Genomic DNA, 13,504 nt, shown 5'->3' with positions numbered 1-13,504 from the left:
GGGCTGTGCGGCGGGGCCGCTCTAGCCCGCCCCGGCGGGCGGACTCCGTCTCTTCCGCGCCCGGCCGGAGCGGGCGCCGTCTTCCTGTTTCCGCTCGGCAGGCCGGCGCCCTCCAGGGCAGCGGTACCGTGGGGCGGCGGCGGGGGGAAGGTGAGGGCGGGCGGCGCGGCCCGACCCGGCCCGGCGCGGAACGTCCCCGAGCCCCGGCGGCGCCGTTCTGCCACCGCCGTCTGCCCCGAGCGGCGCTTCCCGTGCCGGGCGGAGGCGAGCGCCGCCGGGGACGGGCCGCGCCGGGCGCCCTTCCCTCACGGGCTGTGTGTTCTCTCCGCAGGGAGCTCGGCGTCGCCCTTCCGCCGCTCGACAGGCCCGGAGGGTGCCCGGGGCGCGGCGCTGGGTCCGCCTCGTCGCAGGTGAGGGCGGCGCGGCGCTTCCCGCAGCGCGGCCGTTGGGCGGGGCGGGGAGCGCGGCCGGACGTCGTGGGGCGCTGGCGGCCGCGGCGGGGCCGGGGGGCGGGAGGAGCCGCCGGGAGCGGTCCGAGTGCCGGCTGCCCGCCGAAGGGCGCCGGCCCTCCCGAGCCCGCCCGGGCGCTTGCAGGCGGCCGGCCGGGGCGGCCCGGCGGCCCCGCCAGTGCGGCTCTGGGCGGGCTGGCGCACACGGGCACCGCCGTGCCTTCGTGCGCGCTGCCGGCACAGCTTTCCGTTGGTTTTGGCTTGCCGGCTGTCGCCAGTTTACTGTTGAAAGCACTGCCCCGGCTCCTCGCCTCCCTAGTAACACCTACAGAAAGGGGAACCAACTCTGCTCTCTTCCCTTCTTTTCCAAAGAAGCACAGACCTCACTTTTTATTTTTTTTCCGTGTGGCAGTTTTTTGTCTTGGTAGTATCTGAAGCTGTGTTGGGTGAAATGCCTAATTACTTTGTAAACAGCGTACTTTAAGTAAGGGGCAACACTTGGTTTATGTTGCACTTACTTTCACATACTGTGTACCACTTCTAGCAAAAATGAGCTTGCTCTTTGATAAGGAAAGATGATGACTTATATTAAAATAGTAATTGCTGTTTATGTGTATGTCCTGGTTTTGACTGGGACAGAGTTAGCACTTCTTTTATCAGTTGGAAGAGCTCTGTGTTTTGGATTTAGTCTGGGATTTGCTACGAGACAAACGTCAGTAGTGCACTGATGTTTCTAGCTGGTGCTGAGACCTCAAGGACTTCTCAGCTTCCCATGTTTTGCCTGTGTGCTGGAGCACAACAGGCTGGGGGGGAGCATGGCTGGGACAAAGGGCCCACAGCTCCCCGTGTGATTGGAGTTTAGATTAGGATTGAGGGACAAATGAGTATTCCATATCATGCAACGTCATGCCCGGTATATAGATGAGGGTTGACTGGAAAGAAGGGCTTCTGCTCTCATGGGGCTCTCAGTCTCTTGGAGTGCTACTTCTCTCTTGCTGTTTTCTGGACTTGGCTTTCCTGGGATTGCGGTGTTAGGACTTACCTGGTGTTTCGGAGTCGTTTGCTGGGCTGGGACAGGTGTTGGTCACCGAGTGGTGAGCAGTTACACTGTGCATCACTTGTTTGTATATGTTTTTATCATTATATATATATATTTTCATATATTATTAAAATTGTTCTTATCTCAACCCACGAGCCTCCTTCACTTTTCCTGTCTTAATTCTCTACTAATTCCCTGGGGCTGGGGGAGGGCGAGTGAATGGCTGTGTGGTGTTTAGTTACCGGTGGGCTAAACCGTGACTGTGCTTTTATTTTTCTGAATACTCAGAAATTAATTATTTATTATTCCATAGGGTTTTCCCAATAGAAAAACAGAAAAAATGTTCGATATTAAGGCTTGGGCCCAATACATCGTGGAGTGGGCTGCAAAGGACCCATACGGCTTTCTTACTACGGTGATCTTGGCCCTTACACCATTGTTCATAATTAGTGCAGCGCTTTCATGGAAGCTTGCAAAAATGATTGAGGCCAGGGAGCGAGAGCAAAAGAAGAAACAGAAACGCCAAGAGAATATTGCAAAAGCCAAACGAGCAAAGAAGGATTAAATGGGGCAAAAAAAACCCGCATTCCTCGTGCGAAGAATACACTTTTTAAGTGACACACGTGGACATTTTGTGTTGTAACTGTCCTTTGATACTTCATCCTGTTATTTCTTGAAGTATGAAATTTAATCCCTTCAGTGTATTTTTTCTGCTGAGATGATTTGTGTTGAAGTTTGCCCAAGTGACACTTGTTACAGTCATTTAATCTAGTACTTGATTTCTAGTGCAGGTTGCTTTTCTAAATTTGCATGTTAAATTAAAAAATTAATCTGTTGGGTCTCTCTGGAGGTAGATTTTTTTTCTTCCTTCAGCTGAGCTATGACTTAGCAAGTGTCTTAAAACTGTAAAATTATGGGGAAAACATGAATAGTAAACTGGGTTACAGTAAGGCAAGACTTGGTATACCTGCGGCGGAGCTGTGGAGATAAGCTACTTCAGAGTTAGTCAGCATATCTTATCTTCCTGATTTCCCTTGAGGACACTGCACGTGGCCCTGCGGCTCATTCAGCTGTGTCCCTGTAGGGGCTGCTGCTGCAGTCTTTAATGGTGGGGCTTGTCTGCAGAAAGGAACCTACCTTAGCTTTTCCTGTTTCCTGAACTAGGAGACATCAGCCGTTTTTAAATTCAGCCCAAACTCTAGGAAACTGATTGCTTGTTCTAATTACCTTCATTTGTCCTAAGCCACTTGTGTTCTACAAAATACATGGCCATGTTGTTTGGTTTTCGCCAATGATCGCCTGAACAGTCCACCTGTAACTCATTTGTTTCTGCTTTCAGAAACGTTTTATGCCTCAAAGAATAGCCATAAATGGGGTGAGACCAAAGGCCCAGGTGGCCTAGTGTTCTGTGTCCTTGTGACCTACAGCAGGTGGCTGTGGGACACTGCAGGAGGAGGATGTGCACGGTGGTGACAGTTCTTCCTCCTCATGAACCTTCTGGCTACCTTTGATTCAGGACCTTCTGTGTTTAGGTGGGATCTTTGCAGCCTTCCAGCTTGCAAAATGCTGGCATTGTGGAAATTCAAGTCCAAGTGGGGATTGTGTTGTAAATATGTCAAAATTATTTAACCTTGATTCCAATTCATGTTTTTCTAACAGAACTGACTAATTTTTCAAAGTCTAACTTTTATTAATGGTCTAGTTCTAAAGAGCTTGTGGCAGTCATCAAGTTTTCAGACTTGGTGTATTTCTGAACAGCGGCACAGAGTTGTGCTTCCTAGCAGCTAGTCCTTCATTATGTTTAAAAATTAAACCTTGAAATAATACCATTGTTCAAATAAGGAGACCTATAGGCCTGGCTGTCACCAAGGGGGATCAGAAGTGGGGAGTCTAACCGAACTGACTTAAAGCAAATGTGAAGTATTGTTGATCCCCTTTCAGTTTTGTTGGTCAAAGTAAGCATTATCAGAATATGACATTTTGGCATTCATAAATACATGAGATTAAGTCTCCACATTTTGTATCAAGTGTTGTCAAATGTGTATGTGTTCCACCTTTGATACCTACGTAGCTTAAAACATATGGAGAACTGATGAAGAATGCACTGCATAAATAAATTTGATACTTTTTTCAAAAAATAGTGTGGTCTTTGTTTTGACTGGAAGTTCTCAAACATCATCTCTCAGCAAATAATCTGCATGTTCTATGTATCTAAACCATGGCCAAATAGATCTAATAATTTAAGGAAATCCCTGCATACACCAGAAATAAAAAACTATACAATGTTTTTTTTAATATTAATGACAGTCCTTTGTACCAAACGCTGTGTTATTTTCCAGCAGCTTCACCAAGGGCTTCTAACCTCTATTTTAGTAGTTTTAGCCTGACTTTTATCCTCTGCTTGCTGCAGATCAAACATTATTCAAATATGTTGAAGGTTTTCTTAAATCTAAGTTACAAGAATGTCTTTATTATAAGATTAATACAGTGCATAGTCAGCGTAGTGTCATCGTGATTCCTGTTAATGAAATCAATTTTTCCATCCACTTATCAGAGGAAAGCGTGCTTCCACTGCCAAGGGCATTAACAAGCATTCAGAAGAACCATCTTAAATTGACACATAGGTTTGGGAAAATGTAAGTGTACTGATTAAATAACATACCCTGTTTTTCACTAAACCCAAAATTTTACAGTAGTTTGTCTTGATTAGGCCTATTTGAACAGTTCTTCAAAAATAAATGAAACTGCTTTAATATTACTTTATTGCACACTCGCATATAACAGCTGTTTATGTTGCCTGTTAAAATGTTTATCCATCAGCAATATCTGTCCATTACGATTGTTTTATTTATTATGACTACTGCCACTGCCTGGTGGCATCCAGGAACCTGGCTGGAAGGTACTCGCAGTGCTAGTTGGATCCTGTGAAGGCTCTTTTTTTCCATAGTAAGGGGCTGACGCGTGGCCTTTAACACGAGTATGAACTGGTTCAGCAACAAGTCCCTCCTTGTATTCCGAGGCCTGCAGCAGCTTATCCTTTTCGGCTACCTCTTTGATTTTCTGTTTCATTTCTTCTCTATAATTTTCATTCTTAAGAATCTCCTAAGAACATTAGAAAGATAAGTAGAGAAATTATAAGTAAGTGCAATACGCAACATTGGAATAAAACATACTAAACAATCACTGTTTTTCTTGATTTTATAATTAAATTTTCATGTATTAGGTAAAATAAAATGCAGCAAAACTAATTTTTTTTTTCTAGAACTGCAATTTCAGCCCTAGTTTAAAATGTTCTTAATGTTTTGATCATGTTGTTGAAGCAAAACTGCACTGTGGTGTCCCAGTTTCACTATTCTGTTGAATCAAAAAGGAAAATAAGTAACCATCATCAACAAATTTGAAAGTGCATTAAAAATAAGGCTACCTTTTCCATTGTCTTCCATGTAAGACTTGCCAATATATTGCTATTTATCACTTGCATTTCTTCCTGTAACTCACTATGACAACGATTTTTGGTATCTGTGCCCCAGGGTGCAGTTTTTGGACAAAGAAATGTTAGTACATAAGCTTTCCTCCTAGATCAGGTTGCTCAAAGCCTCATCCAGCCTGGCCTTGAACACTTCCAGGGATGGGGCATCCACAGCTTCTCTGGGCAACCTGTTCCAGTGCCCCACCACCCTCAGAGTGAAGGGTTTCTTCCTAGTATCTATTCCGTACCTACCGCCCCTGCACAGGTGAAAAATCCACATAGAAGTGATGCAGTTGTAGAGATTTGCCTCCACTCCCGATAAACTGAGGCGACTAGCTGATGTATGATCCTACTGTAAGGCCAGAAAACCCACCCAGGACATGTATTCAGAGAAGGCTCGTGTGTCTTGCTGATCCAGCTTCACGAAGCTCTATACTGACACATGGTTGGGTACAGGTTAAAGCTAGAAATTCACTAATAAAGATGACCTGAACTGGGATTTGGCCGCTGCCACTGAGAAACACTGAAGCCATTAGTTGAAGCGAGTGCAATTACTGGCTTGTTCGCAGGTCTAATAGCAAAACAGCTGTTACAGACCTTGCCATCTTGTTCAGAGGAAAACATAAAGAACTCCCAAAGTAAATACAAAGAGAAAAAGCCCTGAAAAATACTGAAGTTTTGGTTTTATCTGTTAGCACATGTTTCCTGTTAGAAGGATGATTTGCAAATTCCGCTAGCAAGACTTCTCTCTGCTTTTGTTAGGGTAGATAGTGAAGAGTATTAGAAACAAGAGCAGAAAGATGATAGGAATTTTTATAACGCTTTGAACCCAAATACAACTTAACTGTAACCAACACCATATAACGAGGAAGCTGCTAATACCCACATTTAGACTGTGATTGGAGGAAAAAGGCTGAACAGCTTTCTCCAGATTACATGTATATGGCAGAGCTAAGGAGAAACGAGATCAGTACACATCTCTCTCAATCGGATACCATGACGTTATTTTAGGAATGCATTAAAATACATGTGATATTGTGAAGTGTTGACATAGCAAGTATCTGAATATTTAAGAGCATTTAAATAGGCAGTATTTAAATAAAACCTTATCTTGGAGATGTCATGAAAACTAACACTTCTTTTTTAGTCCTTAATTGCCTCTAAACTCAAATTCACAGATGCACAAAGCAGAGGCAAAACACTTCACATATCTACATAGCATGAAAATACACAAGCAGCACATAAGACTTTGCCAACTGAAGGGGAGGGAGAAAATTCTCCCATACTCAAATGAAAATATTGCCAAGCATAACAAGGTCAAATTTTCAACAGCCAGTACAGCAAAACCTCATTATAACATCTCTCGATTCCATCCCTCCTTTCCACATGCCTGTATAAATCTACCGTGCCCTCACTGACTTCAAGGGGATTACCCCTATGGTGCCTGTATTACCCCACTACTAAGGAACAAGGTCATACACCTTTGTGATATCTGAAGACTGCATCATAGTCCCTGCTAGAACAGCATGAAATGATTTATGAAAATATGAATGTAATTCACCTACTAGCTTCAAACATTCTCCAGTGATTAACAAAGTTATCTTAGCCAGGTAAATGCAGTTGTAACTAAATTCCAAATGCTCAAAGTCTATTTTAAATGTTTACGTGTAGAATTGTAATCTGAGTTTTCAGATTCAAGTAAGGCTCTTAATCAGCTCTCACTGGCCAAAGTATAGTTGTCGTCTAGTAAAATAACCCTTTGATCTTGAAAAAATCATGAGGAATGATCCTTACTAGCAAATGCAGAAAAAAATACTCAAGTGCCTTTTTCAGAATCTTATATAGAACCCACACCAGGACAAAAGTTTTTCAAGTGGAAAGTAGCTGCACACATCCATTTTATGGCACCAACATGTACACTGAAATCAGGGTTCCTGTACTCAAACTAAAGAAAATGTGAATTTGGAATCTTGTGCCAATTGGCATGTTAGAAAAATTGGGTCAAATAGCTGATTTTTCTCAGCCTAAACATCTTGTCCTTTGACACTGGCAAGTTTGTTCTGTGGAATTCTCCCACAGGCACTGAATCCTTCCTGTTTCTATATTATCATCAGCAAATACTTCATACTCAATTCTCACTAGAACACATACTTTTTTTTTTTTTAAGCATTGTGATTGTATTTCTAAATACTACTGGTTCAATTACCATAGCCACTGCAGTTTGACGCAGTTATGACACTGAAGTTCCCTACCGTTACAGGCATTTAAATAAAAGATCCAAGTAGTTCCAAGTTTGAACAGGATAATCAACTTCGTTCAAAACACAAATTTTAATGAAACGATTGCATTTTTATAGAAGGAATTATCCTTAAAACACACTAGAAACATGCAGGATCTTTATAACTAATAGTCCAAATTTGGCTTCAGTTTACTTGCATGGCTCACTGCAATTCAAGACAGTGAGTGTTAGAAAGGTTTCTCCTCAGGCAACCTCCTGGTTCTACAGAGCCTCCTATGACCTGCTGAACAGTGGTAGAGAAGCCAACATCTGCTCTGGGCTCTTCTACCCATGACAAGTAGTCTGTAAATCTGCAATGCACCACAGGCTCTTCCAGCTCGCATGCACACAGTGACGTTTTTACTTCGAGGCTCCGTTGCTACCCAACCCTTTACTGTTTGACATACTGTAAACAGTGACTGGGAGTGAAAAGTTGTTTGTTTTGGTTGTTTGTTTGTGTTTTTTTTAAATTACATTGGCAGGTTCGGAACATTTATCTTCTCCTCCAAGATAAACTGAAATATTTTATCAAATGGCTAGCTTCACTACAAACTGCCTCCCATAACATAACCGTTTAAGTTTTCTGCTGAAATATAAGAACATGAATGTGTAATGTGCTCTGACCTTTAGGGGAAATACAAATGATTCCATCCAACACAGAGAACGTAGTATCTACCAGGTCACTGCAGTTTTCTGAGGGTCACCTTGTTCTTCCAACACTCTCTTCATACAAATAAACGATACAAGCTCTTTGAATCTGTAGTTCTCAAGAGGCACATGGCATCTAAAGAGTGTCAGAAATGCCCTTTATCATTTTTATTATAAGAGAAATCTAAGGATTGAGATTATGCTGCAAAACTAAAAAATGAAAAATGCTTGAAGACATCTAGTCATGTTTTATACCAGTTGAAATCCCTACACTTAAGGTGTTCACCTTGAAATGCATCGACTCCCGGCATTTGGAACAAGAAACACACGATGTGGCGACAACTAGGTCCAGCTACGTGTTCTGCAGTTTACTTCTAGGTGGAACGTGAAAGAAGAAATTTTGCTTACTGCAGGTTGCTACTTGTCCAGCTTTGGTGATTATTGCAAGCTCTATGAGGTTTTTAATCCTTCTAATGATTGGAGCTGCAGGCCTTCCCTCCTTAGAAAGGCAGGGTTTAAGAAAGTGATCCCTTAAGGTTTTCCTGAAAGGAACCTAACATTATTATTAAAGAAATGCCAAAGTGGCCCTATGTGGAGTTTCAGCCAGCTGCTTTTCATCCAAAAACCAATGACTTCTGCATATTCTTACATGTTAGTAGTGGTAACAGCTGCATGAACAAAGAATGAAAAACGGCCTGATGATAGGGGCAACACAGCCCAACACATGGCGCTGTCTTCCAAGTGCGTTGCAGCAAAAGAGATCAAGGCTGTATTTCATGTCAATGGCATGAAATTTCCACTTCTCTTGCAAACTGTATTTTTGCTTAAAGCTCTCGCTTAACTCTAGTAGCTGAGATGTATCACCAAGCATCCTCTGCTGCTTGGAAACTGCATTCATCTCTACTTCAGAGACAGAGAAATCTAGAAATTTGTCTCTAGTCAAAGGACTTTCCGTGCCTACCAGGTTGTACTGGAAGACCTGCTTTGTAGGCTGAAGATTTGGAATGGAGCGCTCTTTCACTCTTAAAGGATCTCATATTGTCGCTGTTTTCCCTTTTCTGAATAAACTAGTAGCCTTACAGAACAAACAAAATCAGTTCCTCCTGGTAGGAAAATGTCATAAATACGAAAGAGGTTTCTCTAGGCTTGCTTATTCCTTCAGTTGGGGTCTAGTGACTAGCCTTTGTGAACACTTCTTTCCAGTCTTCTCCCCAGGCAAATGTCTGTACTTAACCTTTTCTCTCCCGTAGCACCTCCTGAACCTCACAATCTAAGGAACTCCTCCTCCCCTTCCTCTTACTTACTTACTGTTTGTTTCCCTCTCAGTCCTCAAGCCAGTAATAACCGCTCACCTCTCACGGAGCGTTTTCAATTTCCTGAAGGAAAGGGCAATCCAAACTTGTGAACAAGTAGCTCCAAGGATGCAGGAGGCTAAACATACAGTACCAACGTAACAACATTCAAGAAGGATTGTTTAAAGGTTACTTTAACAGGCTGGTACTTGTTTTGCTTTTGTTCTTTCCGGATGATTTTCTGAAGACATGATACCCAAACCTATAAATACAAGGGGTTTATGTATTATTAATTTTGAGCAAGATGTCACACTTCATTTCAGATGGTTTTGTGTTTTGATAAAAATACACAGCTTCTTTATGTTGTCTTAGAAACTATTCCAACTTCCTAAGTTATCTTAATTGCATATGTTGAAATACTCATTATTTCCCTTGATTTGAATAGGGTTAGCTAACTATTATTTGATGCCAGAACTGAGAAACATTTGGACAGATTAATGTTCTTTGTTTGAACTGTACAGGCACTACATATTCATAGAATACTTGCATTTTGGTGGCTAGTTTGAATAGTTTAATCATGAATGAACTTGAACTTTGAACTTTGCCTGTTAAAAATTCAAATATACAAAAATTAAAAAAAAATGACAAATGGAAAGGAAAAAAAATCTGGTTTGGAATAGTATTTAAAAAGTTGGTTGCTGTAAGACAATTTAACATGTCAATTTTTTCTTCACTGAGGAACTAAAAGTCCAGCAAAATGCTAGAAGTTAAGCAAATTCACATGTTTTTATAATATTACCAAACTGGTTAACTAAACTTCATTTTCAAGTTCGACAAGTTAAATAGGCAAGATGAAATAATTGGCTATTACATCATATTTCAAGAGTAGGAGGCAGAGAGAGGACCTCATCACTGGGAAGCACTGAATGTTCTGATCCAGGGCAGGTCTTGTTAACTCAGCAACTGAGCATGCGCTCAGCAGTGCCAGGTTCGGAATAAGAAATAATGTGGTAAATGAAGGGCTGTGTCAGTGCACAGCAAAAATAGAGGAGCAGTTTGAATTAGAAAGGCATATCTGGCTTTCCTAAAATACTTATTTAAGTCAGCCATTGAGCCAACTGACTGCTAATTTTGTGAAGAATATACACGTTAACTATCTTCAATGGACAATCAACATTAGTCAAATCCATGTAAGATTTGCTTTATTCAGGTTTAGTTTTCAAGCAAATCTCTTATCAGTTGCAATTTTAAAATATGGACTGTGTTCTGTGCACTCAGTGTGATATTTTAGAAGGATGCACCCTGCATAATTCAAAATTAAACTGATCATAAACAATCTTTGTTGGAAACATCACAATTTATGGAATATCTCATTGCCTAGGCTTTGTAGAACAGCTTTTTTGACCTTTGAACATAAATCAGAGAAATTATCCAACCAAACTACTACACTAACATAGCTGCCTTTTTAGAACAGTTACTTTTGCTTGCAACCTGCAACAACCCCTTAAACATAAGCAGATACAGAAACGGACCTCTAATGGTACCACAGGTCTTTGAAACAGGAAACTCTGACTTCTATTCTGTTTTAAGGGAACGGTAACTCCTTAGAATCATCTGTTACAGTTCAGTCTAGATGAAGGCTGCTTGTGCATTTTGGGTTCCTAATCCTGTAAATGAGATGCACTAATTCTTTGGAATCAGTCAGCAGCAGCATAAAAATTTCAATTAAGGTTTAAAGCACTCTATGATTAATGTGTAAGTGTTAAATCACTATATTGATCACAAAGGTACGTACAAATATATGATTTGATGACAGCCCGATATTTAGTTTTAAATGCAGTGTTAATACCACACTTACTTAGTACCAAGCTAACTCAGTTAAATACTAACGCGCAGCGATTTCTGTTTAAATCAAATCTACAAAGAACCAATGCTAGCTACTACAAAATTACTACATCGCTACTTCCGAGCTACAGAATCTCTGGCATGAGCTGACATAGTTCCTAGGGCACCACAGTGCAGCACACGTGTATTTGGCAAGAACACGTCACGACAGCCGAAAGGAAGAGAACAGGCGCAGACACAGATGTAAAGCATGTCGGCAACACAAGGAGTCAGCAGGGGTTTGTGACTGAATTATTTTTAAAATACTGCAAAGATTTTTGTACAGAACTACACACACGTCGAAGATCACAGACAGGAAGTGTTTAGAAGCAGCAAAAATCACAAACTAGCCTGGCACCACTGCGCTCTGCCCAGAATAAAGGGCAATGCACAGCCTTGATGCCCACGGAGCAAACAAGGAACTACAGCTGTGACTCAGTCCCGGTTTAGTCCTTGCTTTCCCCTTACTCTGCATATGATGTAATCCGTACCAGCGCTTTTCCTGGTACACATTCCTTCTCCCTCCACCCCCGTTCAGCTGTGCCGACAGTGAATTAGGAGGCAGAGCCAATGCTCCATGCGCTCCCTCCCACACCGAGAGGAGTGGCACAGAGGCAGCAGCTCTCTCCCGTACAGCCTTGGCATTTCTAGCACAGGCGCACTGGAAGTAATGGGACAAGCTGGTGCATCAGTACTCCTCTGTGGAGGCTGAGAAGCACCTATGTTTCAAAACTGAGGAGAAAGTTAAAGTGAGTAAGAGGGGAAAAACTCTAAAAGATGATGGCTTCTTCATGCTCTCCATTTTTTTTTTTTGAGTGACTTCTCTGACCACTCCCTTGTACTTAGCTCTTTGTAGCTCAGCTCTTTATATTGTCAAATTTCACGGCCCTTTCACACTGAGTAATAAACCTCCCTGGAATCATGCACAATTTACTATGCAAAATACTTTTTGGTGCAAGTCAATGGTTTAATGGGGATTAGGGATGGTTGGACTCGATGATCTCTAAGGTCTTTTCCAACCTAGAAATCTATGAATCTATGAATCAAGTCATTTGAACATGTTCCAAATTTTCAGTCCTGGTTATGATCCTGGACAACGATGGTGGAAAATATGTTGCTCAGAGAGCTGTTTATCCCTGTGCTTTTTTAATAGCATTTCTCGGAACTGTAAATCATATTCTGCAGCTTTTTGTGGCTTCAGGAGTAAAACACTCATTTGCTAAGCCCTCTTCTCTATGCAAGAATGTACAATCTCCATGTCAGAGTTCTCATTTTAAAACTTCTCAGCTGAAGCATCTGAAAGAAGAAGGAAGCAAAACTATAAGGTGCAATCCCAATGGTGTCAAACAAAGAATTTTTCTGAATTGCAACACATTCTGGTTAAAGGAACGTGAATTCTGTGTATACTGATCTCCATGACTGAAGCTAGTTTTGATCATACCATCTCTCAAATAAATAATATTTATGATCAAATAAATAGGAAAAGTGGGTATGTATTGTGGCAACCAAACAGGATATAATTTCAATGTAATTATTCGGGTGGGGGAGGGAGAAACAATCACTGAAACCTTATGCTTATTACAATTCACTGAAGTACATTTTTTCCTCCCTTGACAAGGAGGTTGTCAAAACAGATAATTATGGAAATGCTAGAAATAGTTTGAAACAAGACAGGAGCTGTCACAAAAAGTTTCCTTTTTTAACACTTCACCTTCTAACCAACTGTGCAATTCAAAAGCCACGGAGTTTTATTACTGTGTAACAGTACTCAAAGCAAGAGAAAAGCAGTCATTTACTGTGGTTTTCTATTTCAAACTATTCTCAGGCTCTTGACACTAAGTAAAGGAACACGCAATTCTACTTTACTTCCCATGAAATATTAACACACATACACATGCATACAAAGCAGCAGCGAGGTTTCAATTCAAACGGAGGATACTTGTAGCTGTGCAGCCCTCTGTGCACGACAGCAGCACCCAGCCCAACAGTGAAGTGACTTCTAGTACAAAAACCTGCGTTCACAGAGTAGCGTTAATACAGGTACACATCTGGCAATTGCAGGACATCACACCGGCAGGTTCACAGATAAACCACATTTCTCTCCATGCCCATTTCTCAAGATACTGCCATGAGAACCTTCTCTGGTTTTTCCTCATGCGCCTTCTGGCACCCCAAGACAGCCTGTAACTTTATTTCTACTCCATTCTACAGACAAGGCCATAAACAACGCAAACTACTCAGATATTCTTGAAACTCAGGACACTGCCAGAAGTAGTGTCTGCTGTGGAGAAAAAACAAGGGTTAGATTTCGAAATACATTCAGGTACCTCATGTTACAGACAGTAGGATTCATTAAAAGCCCCTAAAAATCTGATGCCCTCTGAAATCAGAAATACTAAAGAAATAAAATGGAAGTTAGGCACAGAAAGGCTTAAAAGCTCACTA

General features: G+C 41.7%; 2 protein-coding genes across 2 annotated transcripts in view; one reads left to right on the top strand and one right to left on the bottom strand.

The window, feature by feature from the left end:
• The first annotated feature begins 349 nt into the window (after positions 1-349).
• On the top strand, positions 350-3,590 carry SMIM15 (small integral membrane protein 15). Its single transcript, XM_086629443.1, has 2 exons — positions 350-410; positions 1,802-3,590. Exon 2 carries the CDS (start codon positions 1,829-1,831, stop codon positions 2,051-2,053), a length of 225 nt encoding a protein of 74 aa, XP_086485569.1. The 5' UTR covers positions 350-410; positions 1,802-1,828; the 3' UTR covers positions 2,054-3,590.
• A 612-nt stretch (positions 3,591-4,202) lies between these two features.
• The window catches only part of NDUFAF2 (NADH:ubiquinone oxidoreductase complex assembly factor 2), a 71,313-nt gene continuing 62,011 nt past the window's right edge, over positions 4,203-13,504 (bottom strand). The window contains exon 4 of the mRNA XM_086629688.1: positions 4,203-4,590. Coding sequence (XP_086485814.1) covers positions 4,333-4,590 — 258 coding nt within the window. The 3' untranslated portion in view covers positions 4,203-4,332. The remainder of the gene's footprint in view (positions 4,591-13,504) is intronic.

The sequence above is a fragment of the Tauraco erythrolophus genome, chromosome Z, assembly GCF_009769465.1.
Source record: "Tauraco erythrolophus isolate bTauEry1 chromosome Z, bTauEry1.pri, whole genome shotgun sequence".
Classification (NCBI taxonomy): domain Eukaryota; kingdom Metazoa; phylum Chordata; class Aves; order Musophagiformes; family Musophagidae; genus Tauraco; species Tauraco erythrolophus.
Note: the sequence above shows the minus strand (reverse complement) of the source record. Positions and strands in the feature narration are given on the sequence as shown.

Coding starts and splice junctions, on each gene's coding strand:
- SMIM15 (XM_086629443.1), top strand. CDS start 1,829: ATGTTCGATATTAAGGCTTGGGCCCAATACATCGTGGAGTGGGCTGCA.